The 23,126-nt window shown below is 36.3% G+C and overlaps 1 protein-coding gene across 1 annotated transcript in view; it reads right to left on the reverse strand.

Moving 5' to 3' along the window:
• Window positions 1-23,126, reverse strand: part of LOC139744998 (uncharacterized) — a 59,939-nt gene that overhangs the window by 10,186 nt on the left and 26,627 nt on the right. Inside the window, exon 5 of the mRNA XM_071655403.1 lies at window positions 8,900-9,048. Within this exon, the coding sequence (XP_071511504.1) occupies window positions 8,900-9,048 (149 nt within the window). The remainder of the gene's footprint in view (window positions 1-8,899; window positions 9,049-23,126) is intronic.

Below are 23,126 nucleotides of genomic sequence, written 5' to 3' on the forward strand. Positions count from 1 at the left end.
AGAAAATAGACGAAAGCGTCATACTAACGCTCTTATACCAACTTTTATATAATTTCACTATAATACAACTCGCCACTTTTGCATTATTCTCTCCTATACACTGGCTCTTACCCAGTATGCCTTTTATTGAAAGTTGCCTTTTGCAGAAAAATACTAGATTGTGAGTTTACAGTTGTCTTTTATAATGATGTCCACTGAAAACATTTTATAGGTCACCGAACTTTTATTCTATGTAATGGAAATAGAAGAACTGCAATTTGTTCTTCTGACATTTCTATGCCTTTTCCATTGCCTCTCCCCCCCCCCCCAAAAAAAAAGGGGGGGGGGGGTATCCAAATTATGAAAGGTGCGCCTTTTTGTGTTTATCATTGTTGTCTTTATAGACTAGTGTGTCATAGGTCAGTTATACTCTCAATCTAAAACCGTGAGAAAGCTGTCTATTTACGTGACCACTCTTAAATTGTTCATAATTCTGTATTTTTGTGACTATTACCCAAACCATGCATTATTGTTGCTTAAAACTTACAGATTTTTTAGCACATTATTGAATAATGTGCCAAGAAATCTGTACGTTTTAAGCAACAATAATGCATGGTTTGTTCATTAATGAAACTTGTGATAATCATGCATTATTAATCATAAAGCAGTGCTGGTGTTTGCATTTTAAACTTCATAGGCTCGATGTGATTTATTTCACATTTTTCACTCTTATGCCTGATATATCTTATTGATGTAAACTTTAATATGCTAAACAGTTAAGTGCTGACCAGTTTGTGTACTCACACTGTGCAATGTTGTTTAGCGATGCATCATTCCTTTTTAATGCACTTTCCAATGCATCTCCACTTTCGAGTGATTAATATTTCAATCTGGAAACATTTGAAACATACGTTACAATTGTTTATAGTACACACTGATACATTTTAGGGGTTCTTGACAATGTCTTTTGTGACTCTTATATAAATGCATTCCTTTGGTTTTAAACAGGGCACTTCAACAGGTAATTTTGCAGTGAAACTCATGATATTCAGACAAAATAAACTCTTGAAATCTAAATATTGTATTCCAATTTTTCATTTTTGGCCAAATGTATATACTATCAGGACGATAAAATCAGACGACAATTAAATAAATCTGCTTCCAGAAGTACTGAAGGTCTTGCAACGCTGGTACTTTTGATATTTATTAGAACTCTTAAAATTTATCTTCTTTTTTAGTGTTTAATATATTCATGTAACATACGTGACTCATATGCGTAACAAACGTTACCAAGGTTTAAACAGTCACATTTTCATTTGTCATATGGTGACTGAGATTGTTTGAGAATATGTGCAGGACAAATCCATCTAAAATCATTTGGCAGTTTTCTGCAAGTTCTATGTGTACGAATAAAAAAACCACAGGAAACAATCTAACTTTACATAGTAAACAACCTCCATCATATCTATCAATATCTTAATTCACGGTTACAGCAACTCATCAAATGAATGGAAAATATAGCAGGCACATTGAAATAAGAATGGTCATATCTTCGAAACTATCCACCAATAGAAGGATAGTTAAATTGTCCATCCCTAAACAGAATGAATATGGTCAAAGAAAAATAAGCGCAGTAACGTAAGTTACAGTGGTGAAATTTTCATGTTCAACTTCAAATTTCAGAACATAAAAAGTTTGCAATATTTGTTGCTCATTTTTGTTTAAGTTGAAATTCAGTGTATCCTCTAGCAATTTTTCGTTGTCGGAATGTTTTTGAGAAAACTTTATTTTTTCAAAATTTCAAAACCTGAATTGTACATTTTTAATGGTTTTGGCCCTGAAGCACATCAAATGGGGTTTTCTGTATAGATGTAGACAGTAAATTATCATTCCTTGAAATTGCATTTGGATTGATTCACCATTTTTACAATTACCGGTACCGTTGCGGAAAGTCCACTTGTATTCTTTTTTTGTTCTTTTTTTTTTGGGGGGGGGGGGGGGGGGGTGGAGGGGGGAGGACATACTGCATAGTGCACACATCATTTTACTACCAGAGAATTAACATATGAACAATCGTACACTACAATCTAATTATTTAAATATTGACTTAACACCATATTTACAAGCATCGTATTGGGTTTTTTTTTCCCTTTTCAATGTAGGTACTACTTGGTTTAATGCCTTCAGGTTTGAGTCACTGTACACACCATATATTTAGCCAGTCTAATTTTTTCGCGAATTGGGACTTCCTGACAATTCTGTGAGTGGTTACATTTATGATTGTGTAGCACTGAACAGAGAAATGTATGCGTTCATGTTGCATTCATGTCGGGATCAGAGTTAACAACTTTGGGTGTTTTCAAATTCGCGAATGGTACCTGACTTGTGAAATTTATGGAAATAAAAACCTCTCATAATATGTGCAGTATACAGTACCTGACGGAATCTATAGCACAGAAAATGAAAAATAAAAATCAATTAGATTTGATTTTCACTTTGCAAAATGAATGTAATATGAAATTGGAGAAGAGCAGAAGGGCTTTGGGCAATATTTAAGCTTCAATCTTTCCGTGCAATGTGTTCCTGACTAAACTAGAACTATCACTCAATGTGATGAATACCCCCACCTACATGTAACACTGAGAGAGTTACGTGTAGCTCTACTAGCAAGTCAAATGCTCAAAACCTGAGGGAGCAAGATAAGTAAATCTGCAATTTCTATGATTTTCATTTTAAAAAAATGCAGTTACCATGGCAACACAATGTTTGACATAAACAAAAAATTAAGTTTGCACAAATATATATCATAGCTGTCACATGTGCCAAATTTCAAGTCAAATGCTCAAAAGCTGAGGGAGTTAGCTGAAATCACACTATCGCATGATTTTCATTTAAAATATGCTGTTACCATGGCAACATATTTTTCAACAATTAAGAAACATAAATTTTGCACATCTAGGTAATATAGTGGTCACATGTGTCAAATTTGAAGGCAAATGCTAAAAAAAAACTGAGTCAGCTGAACCAAAATTGTATAATTTTCATTAAAAATATACTGTTACCATGGCAACATATTGTTCAACGATGACGAAATATAGATTAAACCCTCGCAAAAATAACCACTTTATATAGAGTATACCCCCATACACACTATGTGTTGGTGGGGGTATAATAAATTGGTTATGTTCGGTTTCCAGATAAGGGAATATCAGGTATCAAACAGCATGCTATATAAACCAACTGGGCAGTGTTTCACAGCACACCTAGCATCAACATATACGCCACATCCCTTTGGAAGTTATGAGCAATTATCCTATAAAAGCTCTCTATGACAAATTAGCCAATTATGGACGATAGTTAATCAGCAGGGGAGGAGCTACATAAACATTGACTGTCATTCGGATAAAGTAAAGGTAACAGGCTTTTGACAAATTGGCACTTAGTCGAAGCAGCATTAAAGCAGCCATACCACAATTCACACTCCGATGAACTCTAACATACAGCACAATTTCATACTGTTCTCCTGCGGACTCTACAGAACAATGGCAGCTTATGGTAGTTTACATTTGGGAAATTCAATCTGGTCATTAAACACCAAAGTCACACAGAAATAAGATGGCAAATTCAATATTTTGCAATTGGTGGTGTCACCCTCTTGTGTTATGGTGCACTATGCTGGCCATGTCTGTGAGTTGCTTCCTGGAGAACTGCAATGAAATTGTTTAATTGTGTCCTTCTAAACTAGCATGGTGGCAGCAGCGAAATTGCAATAATCAGCATCAAACTGAAATGATAAAGGATTATGAGAACAAGCAGGCAATGCAATTTGCACTTAAAGGTAGAAATTTATGTCACTTTACATTTCAATTTAAGACACTTGTATGAATAGCTAGGGGATTTTTTTAATGTTCTAATTCCTTATCGTAACATGGACAGCACTAAGCTTTAATAGTATCCATCTAGATAGCAGAGGACACTGTTGAGGTATCAGTTATGTGCCAAATTGTGTAACAGCAACACAAACATTTCCCAGAATCAAAATAAAGAATTTAAAGCTAATAAAACAATTGCACAGTAGTAAGGTTTGTGGCAGTTATTGTCATGTTCACAGAAAATGCCTTCAAATGACACTTCTTCTTTACATCATGTAAAATCTTCATCAATTTCCCAATTCTTGCATTGACAGCTTTATAATACATATACTTAGACAAACTTTTAGGTGATGTGTGTAACAAGATCACAAAGTATTCAATGACTCTGCCACGACTAATCTTACTATAGACTGGTTTGCCTTTTAATAGGAGATGTAGATGAACTGCTGAGCAAAGACCATTTGCCTGTAGGCCTTGCCTTTCTCGTCTCTGTTTACATAGGAACAAGCTATATATAGCTGCAGGAGGACAGATACGTTTCTAGTATGCTCTGCAGCATACAATTACTTCTAGATCCACAATCATGTGATCAAATTTTTTTCAGGGGAAAACTATAGGACTGCCATACTGCATGAAAGTTGAGACATATACACCACAGTGAATGGTATAAGACCCAGTCAGGGGCCTGTTGATTCTACAAGTGTATGAATGCAGTGTTAATGCTCTGTGCATAAGTCTCCATTCTTACAGTGTACACATATGTTGTTCCTTTGTTAATTGTACATTTGTCCACAAAAAGGCCACAAAGCAAAATATCATTGCCTGAGAACAAGAAGGGTGTTACCCAAATTTGGGGGTATCGAGTTATTGGTATCACACTGTAAAGCTTAATCTCCTCTATGTCATAGCGTAAATTTTTGGTTGTTTTCATTGTCATTAAAATGCTAAAGATAAAAACCTACAAGAATAATATTTTGACTGATTTTGGGACAATGTTTATAAATCTACCCACTTTTGAGTTAGTAAACTTTTTATTTCATGAAAAGTGATTGTTCTGTTTTTGTTTGTGCTGAAATATTAATGCAATACTGCCCAACTGGTTCTCAGCTGATGATATGTGATTTAGTGATTTAAACACTCAAACTTGTAATGAAAATGTATAATTTTGACGGCAGTGAACAGGTGAATCATGACGCACTATGTGAGAAGTAAATGTGAGGACTGCAGCACTTTGGTCTCACCTTGACTGATGATTTAATTACTGGAGCTGTAGAGAGCTCCGGCACATTCAGCTTGTAAGCTGCTAGATTTGCAGTTAAGTTATGAGGGGATTTCTGTTTTTCTTCCAATATGAACAGTCACAATCATTAAAACTGTGCATGGAATTAAAGTATACTTTGACCACAGCACTTTCCAACAGCAGCAGAGGTAATTGAAAACACAATGCAAACAGAAGAATGTTTCCAGCTCTTTTAATAATCATAAGAACAAAAAAAACAAACCTTTATAATAAGAGTAGTATAATGTGTTCGAGCTTGAATTTCAATGTCTACCTCAAGGAACATGTTAATTTCAACAATCTTGTTTGAAGCATACACACTCAGTCAAAACTACACTGCATGCAAACAAGGCCAGAATTCCTTTGTGATGTAAATTCCCTCAATGAATTTAATACTGCATTTATAAGGTTTAAAAGCTTGCACGAACATAAGGTTCAAAAAGTGCAATTAGATGGCACAGTATTCTATCAGAAATGTGTATTTTGTCTGTTCAGCTGAGAAACTGCACGCAACAGTACTTTTCAAAGGAATTACCCATACTGCATGAAAGCCAATACTACTGCAGGTAAATATTTGACATTAGTGTGCATCTAAGGTCATTTCAAATACTACTGTGAGAATACTGCCATTAATAGAAGATAACAATAATAATAGTAATGAAGATTTTTAAAATTCCTAAAAGGCTTGCTAAAGATAGCATGTCACGTGATGGAAACAACTGAACTCATTAATGCTAGAAACTGACCTGACATTTACAAGCAAAATTCCTGCTGCAAATATGTTTTACTCAGGTACATTCAAATTTTTATCAAACATCAAATGCATTTCCCATTAACCTCAGCCCAAGGATACTCTGGACTAGTCTGCAACGGGTTACGGCCCTTTATTAGTCAGTCTCAAATCGGTTTGCCTGTTTTCCAGCCATGATGTGAATGTACAAACAGTACAATACTGTAAAATGTCAATTTTTTGCGTGATCAAAAACATATTTGCGGGTTCTTGAATTCTCAACCCAATCAAATGTGCAGAGAAAGTTATGAAGATATTTTTGCGGGTTTTATAAATCATGCTAATCAGAAGTAGCACAAAATATGCACACACAAAAATGTACCACAAAAATGTTTGTGTTTAAAGTAACCAGCAGCTATGAAATTTGGACATACTCATGAATAAAATGTCGCTACAGCATGAACCAAGTCTTCAGAGTGGGTAATTCCACTCATTGTTCCATGAACAAGAGTCTACTAAGACTCTTACATTGAAACTATCTATATAGAACTCCTGTGTAAGAATTTTCATGAAACATTTTGATAGGAAGAGAACATCCAGTCTGGATGAGTTAATTGAATATGATTGTAATGCTGAGAATTTTTTTTTTCTTTTTCTTCTTCTTCTTTTCAATTTGTCCTTAACTTAGAAGTCTTACCTGGCAGGATTTGTAGATTTTGTGATGCAGCTTAAGCACACACACACACACACACACACACACACACACACACACACACAGACATACGCATTCCTTCTAATACCTTTGAATTTAAAGCAAGATATTATGTTAAGAACTGCTTGCACTTCATGGAACAGCATAATATAGGTTCTTTATAACAAGCTGAACCTTGTTGTGTTTTGTTGTCTTTGTCAATGAATTTCAGACAATTCTCCCATTTGAGAAATGGAAACCAAGCAATGGTTCTCAGCTTATCAATAAAAGCTATTATATATCTCAATGTGTCATAACTAAAGCCCTTGCAATCACTCCAAGAGAGCAATTTACATCTGTTTTATCACATTTTTTCTCCATTGCCTAGGGCATGTCTCATTCCAACACACAAGACAAATGTGAATTTAGGTACATAATGACAAACAGGTGCTCTCTGTAAGACCTCAGAACTTTTACCTCTTGATCAATGGCCTATTTTTTGAAAATCTGCACCTTAAAGCCTTTTTCCATCAATCTCTAGTGAAATTGCTTTCTATTGAATGTGTACACATTCCTCCTTTTTTTCTGATTTTCTGAGAGATTTTTGTACTTCTATATAGAGCGTCCTGTCTGTCTTTCCAAATATGTCTCAACAAATGTGTAATTGTACACATTTGTTTATAAACAACTCTAATTACTGCAAAGTGTACCTATAATTTATGACACATCCTGCAGTTATTTTCATGTGTTTGTTCCCCATCAAATCTTTTTCATCACAAGACAGTAGAAATGTCTGTATGTTCATCTTGCAAGCAATAATTTTTTGGGTATTGTCTTCATATTTGGTTTTGAATCTAAATTTTGTGCTGGCTAAGATAGAGTTGTTTATCAATTGGTAACATAACATTGGTTATAAACATTGATTGTGAGCGCTTTGAGCAACTTTGTGTGGAAATGTTGTGCGTTACAAATGTCTAGAAATTATCATTATTATTATCATTATTATTATTATTATCATCATCATCATTATCATTATTATTATTATCATTGTTATTATTATTCTATCATTCCAGTATTAAGAGAAAGCACTTGCAGATTCTGTATCACCTTGTATTTATGCTGTATATCAAAAAAAAGATTTTTTTTTTTTTTTTTTGGGGGGGGGGGGGTTCCCTACCTAATCTACACAGAGAAAGTACCTCCTTTGTATAAACTGTTATACTGCTGTACACTGCAATACAATCCTATGGTGTACAATGGAGTTTTTTCCCCCCTCTCTCTTTCAAGCACTGGCTGTCATTTTAAATCCAGAGGTGCATTTCTCTCATCCAATCTATCCATTCCCTTGAATCCTGGCCGATACAGTCAATCCATCTGTCTCCCTTCCTGATGAGAGGCAGTGGGGTGTCTACTGCTATCTTGGTACCCTGCTTCTTTTCCCCTCTATGACATGACACATGTGGTAGGAGCAGCACACACCAGATATTGATGTTGGATTTGTGTTGTTATGTAGTATGAGAATCCACCAAACCACAGATGCAACTAAAGCAGGGTCCATTTACAAGGGTACTCTGCCTAAGCACAGTACACGGCGGCTTGTGGTTATACTATTCCCCTGTGGTGTACACAAATGCCCTGCATTCCTAAATGTCATTCCTTCACAAACAGGTATCTTGTTTCCAGATGGAACGTTGCAGTAAACAGGGCAGCCATTCAGCTGGGAATGATAACCACTGCATTAAACAATTTACACAGCATCGCTATCACCAATCCTCAATCACAGTGGTAAAATGTTTATTTGGACACGTCTGATACAGTGTGAAGTGCTTGCATGGTTAGGACTGTCAATACTTGGTAGCTGCATCTTTGAACATTCAAAAATTTATACCGTTTAAGCCACTGAAGCATAGGATACACTCTACATTGACATAACTTATGAGGTACACTGTATGCTACAGCAACTGTTGCACATGAGGCAATGCCATCAAACCATACTGATCCAATGAAATGTATCTACAGCATTGGTGATTCCTTGGTAGCTACATACTTATACCAAGGAAATAGTTCAAAATTGTACAAGATCAATTAAATGATTTCTCGAGGTGTTTTAAAACATTTGTGCAAGGATTGTTTTTTTCCTTCCTGTGTAGCACACTACCACAGAGCATGGAATAAAAGGCTAAAATTTTAAACTTCTCATTCATTACAATTGATACACAAACTGAAACCCTTCGACTATCAGCATGTTTTCATCTGAGTTTTTTGTGATTTTATTTTTAATAGAAAACGAATCTCCATACCATAAAAACCAAATAAAACATAAAACCATAAAAATCCTCTTTACTTACCTCATCTGGATCTGCCCAGAGCAGATCACACACTAGCCCATGGTCTGGGATGTCCAGTGGCCGGTTGATGTGTCTCAACTGATCAACATTGCTGAGGTCAGGAGAAAGACCTCCATGCATACAGAATATGGTCCCTTCAACCACAGCAGCTGTACAATAAAGAATCAATGTCTTGGCATTAGACAATCAATATAATATACATCAGTGGGCTTTATAATACAGATGAGGGGATGATGCACAAGAAACATGGATCCCACTCATGGTGAATGATATAAATTGAAATCATTTATGTCTGAGCAACTTTAATGTAATCAAGACACCACAAAGTACTTACCACAGTTACCATTTATGTCTGATAGGAGGAGGCAATACTCTCATCTTAAATAATGTGCAAAGCAAGTACACCACAGGTTCTTCTACAGCTGAAATGATACCGAAAAATTGGAGAGTTCACAGATGTCCAAAGTAGTTTCACTTCTATACAGCATGTTTTGCTTTCGTCTAGGAGTAATATTGTTGGAACTCAACAATAGATTTGCTCTTGCACAAGTATTTTTCCTCTGAATAGATGATATCTTCTAATGCCACGACAGACTGCCACAGTAGATTGTACATTGTTTCACATCTTCATTAGACGACAGCTACAAAAGTTTGTAACCACATAAATACTGTATTCCTCCTTTCATCTTTCAGTCATCCTTAAAGAATAAATATAATAGGAAACTACTGCACAATATGCAAACTGAATTATCTTCTCCACTCTGGACACACGAGGTATAATTTGTGCATAAATCTGCGTGTTTCCATAGCAGGTCTGTCATGACATCATCTTCTGACCATGGTTTCAGTTGCTGTTGCCATCCATCACACATGGTAGCACCTGCAAGTACACTAACATGCACGCGAGCCTTTTATCCCACTTCAACCATTGATGGACGTGTAAAATGTGATGGGATAGGGAGAGAGCCTGTTGATATGGATTAATATTGAATGCCTGTATGATTAACAATTGACACTGAGAAATTGTTACCAGGAGCCAAATGCAAAACACAAGCAAGCTGTAGCAATTTAACTGCAGAGACTCCAACTCTACTGCTTTGATGCCATTTTCACAAAATCTCCCACCCTCGTACTTGAATTTTTCCCTCTCTAGTTGTGTGTCTTCCACTTAAGACATACTTTCTCCCAGTTTTTTGTAAGTTAAATATGTGACAATGCATCGCAAAACCAACAAAGAGTCACATGCCCTGATTTTACAATAACATGAGGACTCAAAATAGGTGAAACAAGTCAACCTCATCAATCTTTACTTTTCATATATCCTCTGAACGAGCATTCTCCTACATAATTCTACGGTTTGGGATAAAGAAATTAATGGGAAATCACGTTTTTTGCAGTTTTTCTACAACACTTTTTTTTTTTTTTACAATAGCGTGATAAGATAAGTCTTTTAACAGAGGTACCACTTAGGAGAAAATCCGTGGAGCAGGCTTTCTAAAAGTCTGCATAGCAAGATATGGGACAAACGGATAAACAGCTCCCTAAATACAATACCTCTGGCACCCATTTGGGTAGAGGCATAACAATGAGAAACATCTCCTTTAGAGAGAGAATGAGCTGTTTGAATACAAGAGCTATCCAAATATATACTGTGTGACATGTGCTTAATGTCATGCTCGATATGACCCTTGATAGCCAGTTCTAATGATAAAGAATAAGAGTTGACAGCATTAGTCATATCAACTCATGAACATGACACCCTCATGTGGTGCTTCAACTAATGGAAATGGCTGAATTATTTTTTTTCCACTGTTTGATCTACCATAATTCATTTGTTTCTGCAAAAATGGAAAATCTTCAAGTAACTACAGATCTATCTCCTAGACACTGTTCTATTTTGATTTTTTTTCTTCAATACACTGAACCTGGTTTGATAAGTATTTTGCCCTTTTTCTGCTTTCCGCATTGAAGCTGCACTGCAAAAAGAAAAGTACTCTTACGTTGCATTGAAAAACAAACTGAACATATGGATCAATCATGCTAACAGTCAATCATTGAATGTAATTCACATGGCGCCAAACAGCTACATGTGTATCTACACCCCTTGAATCTCATCTTTCCTCTCTATTCTATACAACAGGAAAAGACGCAAACCACAGTGCACAGCATTACATGAACATTTGGCAGTGTTCATGGTTTCTTTAATGCCACCACTGTTTCTGTGTCAGTATACATGTACAGTTTTTTTTTTCATCAATACACTTAGTAATCATACATTAAAGACATACTGTACTTTGACTACTGGCTGTACATTTAAACACTCAAAAAGTGCTTTAATTAGATCACCGAATTGACAAAATAAAGGCCATAACAATGAAACACTATACATCAAACTCAGAAATCAATTCCCTCTCCTCCATTATCTTCAAAATGATGAATGTGGGAGGAAAACAAATCAAATGCATGGCTCTCCATTCTATCTTGGGCCGTGCAAACCTAAATAATCATGCCATAGCCCTCAGTGTCTGGCAAAGTCTAAGCTGCACACAATTTTACCTCTCCGTTTCAATTCACTGCATCATGAATTCCGCATTATTGCACCCCGCAGACCACGAAAGGCCGCTCTCAATTTTCCGGTCGAAGTATGAGAAGGTATAAAGCTGGCGGCCATGAAAGGCAGACTGACCTGCTTTGTTAATCAAAGGCTAGACCTGCATCATACACACAGCTCAATAACTGCCACCACCCCCTACTCTGAATTTTCAAATCAAATAATATCTATAATTTGCTGATGACCCTCCCCAACAAAGGACTGCAGAGCTGCTTTAAAATGTTTTTAAAAAAGTCGAATTTTTTTTTTGGTTGCTTTGACCCAAACCAAACTTGTCACAAATTCTCCATCATACTTTATTCCCATCTTTTGACCACTGACATTTTGAGACACTAAGCCCAAAACAGAATCACTGGTAATACAACTTCTATTTAGTTGGTAGCTTTTCTCAATATCAAACTTCATTTTTGACATGTTTCAGACATTACATAATGAAGAATTCTTGCAGAACTTAATTTTTTACTTCCAGCCTTAGACATACATTTTGTAGAAATGGTATCCCACTAAGAATATCTATACACATTTCTGACTTTTTCTAAAAGCTTGATTTGGCAGGTCTGTTGATCAAAATCTAATTAACCTGTTGAGGATGGGCTGATTTTGCTACAACACGCATTTCCCATTGACACTTGCCCGAGTATACTCGGGACTCGTCCTCAACGGGGTAAAAGCATTGTACAGAAAGAGAAATATAAGTCAAGACTTTGATTTGTCCAAAAATGGATGTAATTGATGTCTTGTGGTTTATTTAAGAACATGCAACTTTGTGATTTTGAATATACGGGGTACTTGTCTCGTTCCTGTTAACGTTTGAATGGGTTAATAACAAATACTGAAGCATAGGTGGACGAAAAACAGACATCCTCAAAATATGTTGGTATCACATGTCATATTACACATGAAAGACAAAAACAAAATCACTTCTAGAGTAGTTAATCTTGTGCTTAGCTCCCATTCTATTAAAGCCCTTAATATTGACACTTAGGGATCAATGCTTCAATTTCCCTCAACGGCTTCAGTACATTAAAGCAAATATGATCATTAACTAAAATAAGGTTTATACAAAAAAAAAAGTAGCTTGTTGCCCCCATGCATATTTGATTTTGGCTCTGCATCTCTCTCTTTTTTTTTTTTTACTATTTACTATTCTTCAAAATGCCAATGAAAATATTTTAAAAAAATTGTGTTTCATGTCCCTGCCCGCATTCTTTTTGAGTTGCCATCAACTTTATTCCTATTTACTGCTTTTGGGCAGCTGTAAAAAACACTGGAAATTCACCTAATGATTGTGATGTCATGCATGCATTCTGATCGTGTGCATGCACTATTGTGCTAGGCAAGAATGATCTACAAACCAGCCATGGTATGTAATGTTTGTGGGCATGGACGAGACATGCTGTAAGAGAACATCAGCACGTACTCAGTGCGTCGTGAATGGACACGTTGTCTCCACACACTTGTGTACATTGTATGCATATTATGAGCCTGGCTTGGTTACAATGGATATGATACTCATGCCCGCTACTGCGCTAGGACGCAGGGCCTCATGAGTGATTTTCAAACATGTCCAAACTCACCCTGAATATTTCCAAACCTATCACACTTGCATCTGAGTCTGCAATGTCTGGTAGAAGACACTTTAAAACTCTTTCACACATTACAGAATGACTGTTGTTTCAACAGAAGCTCTGTGCTGTACTGGGCAGTTAGTCATAGTATGATACCTGCTACCATGATTTATTACATGTACACGATAGTGCAGCTGTCAGTACAATACGTACAACGCAGACAGCAGCATTGTAAAGTTATTCTGAATGTGTAAAAAGTGTCAAAAGTGTCAAAAGTAACAGCAAATATGAAACTTTTACCTAACTTTTACCTACACATATGTGTAGTGGCTTCACATCTGGAGAATAGATATCAAATAGTTAAAGGATCTCCAGTATCACCTCTCTCCAAAAATCTGACAAGAAATTACTTTTTTAACAAAATTTGGTTTAACACAATAATTGTTGAATATCTGCTGTATGGTTATGTGAAAATGAATGCACACTAAAATTTCTCGAAAACATTGAAATGTTAGAATATTACCTCATCACAGAAATTACAAACAAGAGAGAATCCTCTAGAATTGGCCTAGCATGGTTGCTTAAAGGGCATTTGCCACCACGTAATTGGGATGCTGCAAAAGTGGATATTTTTGCGTTGTAGAAATTTTGATGCATTTTGTGCAACAGGAAACTAGTGCAAAAATAGAAGCACACAAATATATATATATATATATATTTCTTTTTTTTTTTTTGGTAGTATGATATACAAGCTTGTTACATACAACATTTATGACTGGCTCAAGTCTGTATACATGGCTTCCTGAATGCTGTTGAAAAAGCTAGGCAAGTTAAGCTTAGCGCCTGCACTCGTAAAGGGCTAATATGAACTTGAACAAGAATCACTATGCACAAATGTAAGAAACTTATTTCATCAACATGATAAGAAAGTTGGATCCTATGTACATTCCATGTGTAAAATGCATGTATGATTTGTCTGGCTGATACAGTGTATATCTCCATCAAAGGTTCACTTAACTATCAGTGTAATCTATTGATACAGTTACCCAATAATACTTTACAGACAGCAAAAAAAAAAAAAAAATTATAATGTAGTTATTATAATTGTATTCAAAGGAGAAAACTCAAGGACATAACAAATCCCATCTACAGTGTACCACTAGCATGCACAAATGGCCGAGTATTTGAAATGACTGAAATATCAATAACTGCGACTGCAAGCTGCTGTTAACTTCCTCCTCAAGAGTGCACTGACCTGCAGGCAGGCTAGAAGAGAGCTATCTGCATAAAGCACGCAGTAGGGCTGCCATTGCTTTGAATGACCCTTGGTTGTACTTGAGTGCTAAATTTGACAGCACTAAGCTGTATTTGATTCCCTCTCTTCCATGCCCTTTCCTCCACTTGTAAAAGTTGCTTTTATCCAGCATTCATGAATCTTGTCTGTCAAGGTTTCCTCATCTCCTTTCTGAACTATTTCTATTGACTTGTGTTATTCTTCTTGCAATAAACCTCACAAAAGACCTCTTTAAGGATGAAATCCCAGACAAAATTGTGAAAAATGCTTATTTATCATATGAACAATTATAAAAACAAATACAACTATAACAGTCATACATGTACCATAAGATAACTGTTAGATTATGTATGATTCATTCAGCTTCTTCAAAATATTAAATATTAATTTTTTAATCATTTTTTATAGACAGCTGAGCAATAAACATAATATCTCAATAAATTTCTGCTATAGTAACTCAGCGATACAATTAGTACATGAAAGTGCTTTATATCCAGTCAAAGTGTGTGAGGTCCAGACACTTAATACATAAAGCAATTGTAAACACTAGAGCTGAAAATACGGTGGAATTGATGATTTGGTTAAAATAAGCATATTATTATCTATCAATGTACTAACTTCTGAAAATAGACATTACACATTAAAGGCTTCTCGTGTGTCAAGTCACTTCCAGCTCAATGAAACATTTACTACTGATAAGAGTAGTCCGCAAAAGTCATTAGATAGCAATCTACAAAGGCACATGTTGTCCAGTATCTCCATGTTCTCCGGAGCTATTCCTCTCTGCTGAATGGTTGTGAATATGTGACCCGCTACAACAAAAAGGTCCTAAAGTCGCGCACGGTCGAAGCCGTGAAAATCGAGTTTGAAGTCAGAGCATTGAAATTGGTCAAAACTTACGATTTTCTGATTTTGATATACTATTGGAGTCTAACATGTCTTCTATCATCTGTCGAAATTTTGAAGCAAAATGATCAAAGGAAAGATTAAAAAATAGTGTTTTTCTGAGCCATGTTTTTTGGCGTTTCAACGAAGCAGAAACTGGTTCGAAAATTTGGATTGAGCACCACAGATAGGCTCCGCCCCTAACAACGACCAGGGTGATCTCATTGGTCAGTTTGCTGCTTGCTGCTAACCGAAGCGTGAAGCTCGCACACTGCCCAGTCGACTGGTGCGTGCGGGCGGGGTGCGCTATGCTTCTCACATCCTGGTCACTGATTGGTTGGTGAGGAGACTGCCGACGCTGATGTGCTTGAATGAACTCTTCGGGGGTTGCTAGGGCTAATACCGTCTATTGTCCAGAGGTGAAAAATGACTTGCGTGTCCCTTGATCGCGATTGCGTCAAAAGGAAGACTTTTAGGACGCTTTTCTCGAAACAGTGATTTTCTAGACGTCTCGACATGCTCATTTTTAAACATTGATATCTCCGCAGCCGATTATTTTTATAAAATGTGTTATATATCAATTTAAAGCACAATGATTAGGGGATTATATCATGCAATTTTCAAATAATCGACCTCGCCCGACTTTAGGATCATTTTGTTGTAGCGGGTCACATATGTCTATTACAATAGCCATAATCAGGTTTTCTGCAGTCTTTGGTCTCCAGCACTGGCCTCAAGGTATATCAAGACAGTGTGCAGCTTGGAGATGATTTTTAAGGTTTATCCTTTATTCTAATAGTTTGAAATCTTACCCATAAATCAAAAATTGGTACATGTATTAGCAGTGGCCTGGGGCCATCAGATATGTCTACATACATGTGGGTTATTTGTGAGTGTATGAGCTTGAATATGTACTCTTCTCATCAGGAAGATGGGAGAATCACAGGCCATCAAAATTTGGTAAGTGTGTACGTAGATTTTGTGTTTTCCTCATCCAGGGAGGGGGAGTAGAATTTATAACTCATGGCTCAGTGCATCATAACTGCATGCATTCCAGCAGCCGCAGCGAATAGTGTTGCAAAATAATCTTTAGGGCCGATCTCAGTCTGCTTTACAAGCTCTTTTTTTTCTATCTTTCCTCTAAATCTTATCTATCAAACAATAAAAGTTTATAGTCAATCCTACACATGTATCTTAAATATGATAATTTCATGAATATGTGGTGTCATGGATTCATGTTCATGCCTCCATTCAATATTAAACATCTGATGTTAGACTTAGCTACAGTAGACCTATAATGTGACATTTGAAGCCCCTTTAAAGAAACCTGTACTGACATTTTCTACTTGTCTGATAATTCTAATCTACATGTTTTGATGCCTACAACTGGAAAGAGAGGATTCTAAAACCCAGGATAAGCCTGTAATGATTTTTTGAAAAAAATGAAAACGAGCAAGCCAAGGAACGATCCACACAATTTGGCATACGTCACAGGTGCCAACCTCCGACTTTAGCAAAACGAACTAGAAAGGTTCTACACATGTCGATTTACTGATGAAATCTCACACGAAGTACTGCAAAAACTGTTATTTAGTAAAATTGCAATATGGAGCTGAAATAAACATGTTAAACAATATTTATTAATTTTTAAAAGGAATCTCTTCTAAAGCTTTTTATTTAGATCAAATTTTTGGGGAATATTCCAGATATGCAAAATGAAATTGGCATCGTTGTCCGAACATTCTGCCCATATAAAACTGTGTGTAAGTAACGTTGCACTAACTATGCATTGATGATGAGCGATAAATAATGGCTCGACATCACAGTTCAAACTATCTAACGAAGATGAGGACTGAGTGATTCTTAAAATCTAAATCCAAAAAATAGTCAACGGCAATCACGGTTTACGCCTAGTTAGAAGAAAACGGCACTCAGTACATATAGACTCTAGACTAGAACTAGGACTAGGACTAGTGAGCAGTCAAGGACCGAGAAGATTCTACTCGCCGCTCCGTCGACAGCTGTACGTGCACAGCGCTAATAATAGGCACAGCGTAAACGTTTCGTATGCAATACATAACCCTGCTGCCAGAACTTGAAGAAAGTCCAGACGAAAGTCCAGATTCCAAGGTCTAGCGTTGCCGCTAGAGGCCCTTGTGCTGCAGGCCCTGTTGTTTCTGTGCTGAATTTTGCAGGTAAGGTATCTGCTTTATGGATTTTCAATGTTTTTGTGGTCGAGATAAATCTCACGGTGGTCGTATTAACACCAAGGACTATTAGATCTAGTTTTAGTAGGACCCATACCTCGGAAGAGTGGCCCGACCACGTAGATACAAACAGTGCCACCGCTTCGCGATCCAAGCGCTGGTGTAGGCATAGTGCTAGTACTTCCGTTTCCATGTAGATATCTCAAAATTCACCCAACCAAATTGCAACAAAATCACAAGAAGTATTTTATGACTCATGTCCACTTGCTCACGCTAATTGGAACCAAATTGCAAGTTGAGAAGCGTAAGTGAAGTTGTCGACTTTCCTGTCGTCGCTAAAAACATCTGCTCTGTACGACTAAACAAGAGTGATCGCGGCGTAGTAGCCCTACTTGCCTGCGCACGCACAGACTGAAGTTAGCCATCTAATATCATGAGACAAATCTTTCAAGTAATCGGGAGCAAAAAATCAATTTATAAATTATTTGAGCGAAGTTGAATGAAAAATAAAGTTTGTAAATCACACAAATCGCTAAAATCATGACATTTTTAAATTTAGTTCCCGCATAAATTCCCCGTTCGCACAGCACTAGTCGGCTAACTTCAGTTCTAGATTGTGCATATCGCGTTTACCAAGATCTCTCGCGAAGAGTGAGGTTTTTTTTTAGTGACAACTTGAAATTCGGCGTCAATATTGATACTTCTCGATTACCGATTTCGTTCAAATATAATACGGTATTTTGAAATATGCTTAGAAGTATATCCTGTAATTTTGGTGCGATTTGGTTCAGCGAAATTTGAGACAGCTGCATGGATAGGACAGTACACATGTGCCGCCTGCTAGCTAAATTGGGCCTAAGCGTCGTCTGCTACTCGGCACGATTTAACGCACGCGGGCAAGTCCAAGATAATGCGCACGTTACGTATGGGACATTCAGAGACTTTTATGACCTGAAAAATAGTGTTAATGGCCTTTGATCATATTGAACTTTTTTATGGTGACTGATATCTAGGAGAAGTATAATCATGTAAAAAATGGAGAAAAATGACCTTGACAATTATATTCTAGAGGAGAAAATATGTGCCGTTACGTATGGGACCAGAAAAATTTTGTTTTTTTGAACATTTTTTTCAACCTCAAAACTCTCTGAAAGTATATCATTCTACGACTTGTAACTCACTGTGACGAAAGTCACAACACTCAAGATTATCACAGGTAAGTTTCATGTCATTAGGCAAAAAGCTCTAATTACAGGTTCTAATTAAAGACAGACATGACGTGTTACGTATGGGACAGTTACGTATGGGACAGTTTGTCCCCCATTCATTTAGTGTGTGAAGAACCATGTTTATGGGTATTTTGCATAATTATTAAAGTAAAATCAGTTGAAACTACTCAAATACTGATCCAGATTGTCAAGGAAACAATATTCCCCAAATATTCACCATCATAATCATATTCAATCATATTTTTATATTTTTATGACCAACCTGGGTATGCATGTCCTCTGTCCCCCATTCGTTTAGTGTGTGGAGAACCATGTTTATGGGTATTTTGCAAAATAATTTTGCAAAATACCCATAAACAAATTTTTGCATAATTATTGAGGTGGAATCAGTTGAAAATACTCAAATACTGATCCAGATTGACAAGGGAACAATATTCCCCAGATATTTACCATCATAATCACATTCAATCATATTTTATATTTTTTATGACCAACCTGAGTATGTATACCCTGTTTTTATCAGGAGAGTTACTCCTGAAAAATTGAATAGTTTAAAGTGTTTACTTCCATTGATGAAGGGCAGTTTGCCATTTAGTTTCATTCAAAAACAACTTGACACAAGAAATATTAAGTTTAATAAATAAGCAATACCTGCTGCGTGGAACCCCAGTGATCGAGTAGATCTGTCTAGCAGTCAGGTCATTGATTCGAGTCACACCTCAGTATGTATACCCATGAATTTTGTTGTGGCTACTACTGAAAACTGAATAAGGACAATTTGTGTATCACTTGCAATAAAAAAAATAATTTTACTTTTTATTTTTTTCTATATATATCACAACCGTTTCAAATTGGGTCTCCATCACATAAACTTTGAATTCCTCTAGTGTTAGGATTTTATGCTCTTAAGTAATTCATATAATTGGTTTCCAATCATCTCTTTAAATGTTGAAAACTGAATCCCCATTTCTACAAAAAACTATACCATCCCTTTAATACTGATTTTTCATCGTGTATTTTGCCATTTTCCCCTCCCCCTTTCTAAAAATTGTTCAGTCAAGTTCATGTATTGTTTCAAGTGTCTGTAACTCAAAAAGTAGCTACAATGTTGGGATGCTTTCTTCAGGATGATTGACCATTTGTGTACTGAGAGACCTTCCCAGCTAGCTACATGCATTCACATGCAATATGTATGAGGATGTCCCATACGTAACGCATTTGTCCCATACGTAACATTATTTCAATGCCTAATAAAAAATATTTCTTTTGCTTTTTTTTCTTTTTTCTCTGGTATTTAATTTCTCTAAACAATAAATTAGAACTTTCCAAAAGGGCATTAAAATAACCTTAGCAATTTCAGAAAAAACCTAAAAAAATGACCTCATTTTGTTACGTATGGGACATCTCATGATAGGACACGAGCTAATTTGCATAATCATTTGCATAATCCCTAAATTTTCATACAAAGTTAAACTATGTGATGAAGTTCTTATGTCCACATATTAATCAAATATCATTTGCTTTCCTTTGAATTAATATGAATTTTTATAAATGTCCCATACGTAACGCTGTGTTTCACATTTATGCAAATGAAGCCCTTGAAATTTGCATAAATTTACATAATATCATTTTTTCCTCTACGGAAATCAAAACTTCAACTCATAAGCTTCAAAATGATACCAAACTTGTCAATATTGAGCAAAGATGAAATTTTGCCTTCTGAGGGGACCTTATCTTGGACTTGCCCACGCGTATGCAAGGGCCTGTAATCAGTGAAACATTTGGCACCTGTGACATCACAACATCCGGGCTCTTCAGCTCATTAGCATAATTCTCGCCCAAAAATTTCCATTTTCAACATGAAATTACGGACTAAATTGTTATGAAATTTTGATTCTGTTTGCACCGCTGGGTCTTTTAGAATTAAAAGAACAACATATAAAAGAATAAAAAACCGGTACAATGCCCTTTTAAGCATACAAAGTACCTGCCAATTTTTCACATACATGTAAAAATAACTTTTTCATAATTTCAATGTTTTATCAAAATCATTGAAATTTTTATTCCTTACTTCTACTTCCTAACCTTTTTCACTCTTTTTTCTTCTTTTTTTTTTGTGGGAGGGGGAGGGCACCAAGAAAACCCCCCCACCAATCCAATGGTTTGGGTGGCCAAAAAAGAAAAAAAGTTCATGTCAAGCCTTACACGTGAATTTAAAGCTTCTGTGTGGCAATCAGTATATTTACGGGTGCTGTTCGGTATTCCGAAGGTTCGTTATTCCGAAGGTTTGTTAATCCGAAACACACAAATTCCCTATACCTAGAGGTTTGTTAATCCGAAAATGAAATAGGGTTCATTAATCCGAACATTTGTGGCGTTATTCGGAAAGTTCGTTAATCCGAAAATGAAATAGGGTTCGCTATTCCGAAGGCTTGTTTATCCGAAAATAAAAAAGGGTTCGTTATTCCGAAGGCTCGTTTATCTGAAAATGAAAAAGGGTTCGTTATTCCAAAGGTTCGTTAATCCGAAAATGATATAGGGTCCGTAACAAACCTTCGGAATAACAAGCTTTGTTTCATTTTCAGATCAACGAACCTTCGGAATAACGAACCTTATTTCATTATTGGATTGATAAACCTTCGGAATAGCAAACCTCATCACATTATCGGATTAACGAACCTTCAGAATAACGAATCTTCGGAATAAGGAACCTTTGGAATAACGAACCTTCGGACTAAAGAACCTTCGGAATAATGAGCTGTAACCATATTTACAATATGTTGAATCACGATATCTAGATTTTATGATTGTAACATAAAGAAAGCATAGAGGTACAACTGTACATGTAAGGGATTGCATTGCAATAGGAGTTAACACATATAATACCAGGAATGCACAGATGCCTATAAAGTTCCTAATAGATCACACCAGTATGTGGTAAAGGAATGTTGAATTTGGTGAGGATTTAATACCTTTACCTTGAATGATTTATTCCATCAATATACATTCTACAGCTTCTACTCCATGCGATTTCTCTTGTCAAATTGCAACAACTTTGCCTTGTAGTAACCGTGTGATGATACTCACTAGCTCATTACCTAGTGGTGAGAAAGTAATTACATTTCACACACTTCAAACATTCGTCTGCATCCTCTTTACTCATCTCACATGGCAGATACTGTCTTCACTGCTTGCCAGCTCAAAGCCATCAGTCACTCACTGGGATTTCCTTCCTTGCCTTATGACTCTATTTCAGGAATTTCCCCTTGCTGGCTATTAGGTCAATCTTTATTTCTCTCCATCACTATTTACTGCTAGTGTCATGCAGCTCAAAGGCTTACAAAAAAATAAAATGGATACCAAATCTGGCCATGGTATCCACAATGCACCTTGAGCTAGCATAGAAAGAGCATTTTACTGTGTTGTAATAAACTGTGTATCTAGATGGAGGCAGCTGGTTCACCTCATGACAATTTTCTGCCAAAGAGAGGCCTTTAAAGTGAGCTTCACTGTTTGGCTAAATCGTGTGTGGATGGGAAGAAAATTGAGTGGGAGGAATGAGGGAGGCTATAATGATAGTGGAGTAGAGAAGGAAACTGAGTGCACACTCACTGGGATATGGAGACAAGCCATAGAACTGACTGTCACATTGAAGGTATGTTAAGTGGTGTGGGAGTCTTGGAGGAAGAGGATTTGCTCAGCAAAATGTCACCAGAGTCGCAAATCTTACCCTGCTTTAGGCCATTTGGAAAAGAACAAGAAAACTGCATCCTGCATTTAATAAAACTGTTTCAACTTAGGTATTTATCTGGGGCATGATACTAGTTGCCTTACTTTTTCACAGTCACCAAGCCAAGGTATCACTTAATCATACATTCATTACACTTCAAAGAGTAATTTACCACAACCCTGAATAATTCATATTAATTCCATGAATGCAGAAAACTATGATGCATCAGTGAAGTTAGAGGAAGTTGAGAAAATCATTTTTTTTTTTCAGGTTTAAACTTATGTGCTGTAATCAGTGTATCATGTAGACTACAACAATCCATGATGCCAGGTACAGTAGCAGTAAAACAATCAGGTGCAAAATAACAAACAATAAACAAAAAGAAAGCAGGTTATGTAAGAAAATTCCACACATTTGGTTTTTCTAGCATAATGAAAGAGCACTTTAGATACATCTCCTTCAGAAGACAGAGGGAATACTATTTCCCAATACATGACAATAACTAATCAAGGAAATATGCACTTTTAATTAAAAAAAAAAGAGAAATTCTATGGAATTCTCTTGATATTTTCTTTATATCATTGTAATGTAATGACATCACTCATTGTTGTAGGCCACCAATCTAGGGATTACTGTACATAGATTCTACCATGACATCAAAGAATTCAGGACTGCATTCTTTTCTGCATGATGAATTCATGTT

This window comes from Diadema antillarum, unplaced genomic scaffold (genome assembly GCF_040938485.1).
Source record: "Diadema antillarum isolate AM-2024a unplaced genomic scaffold, OU_Dant_1.0 seq00001227_RagTag, whole genome shotgun sequence".
Taxonomy (NCBI): Eukaryota; Metazoa; Echinodermata; class Echinoidea; order Diadematoida; family Diadematidae; genus Diadema; species Diadema antillarum.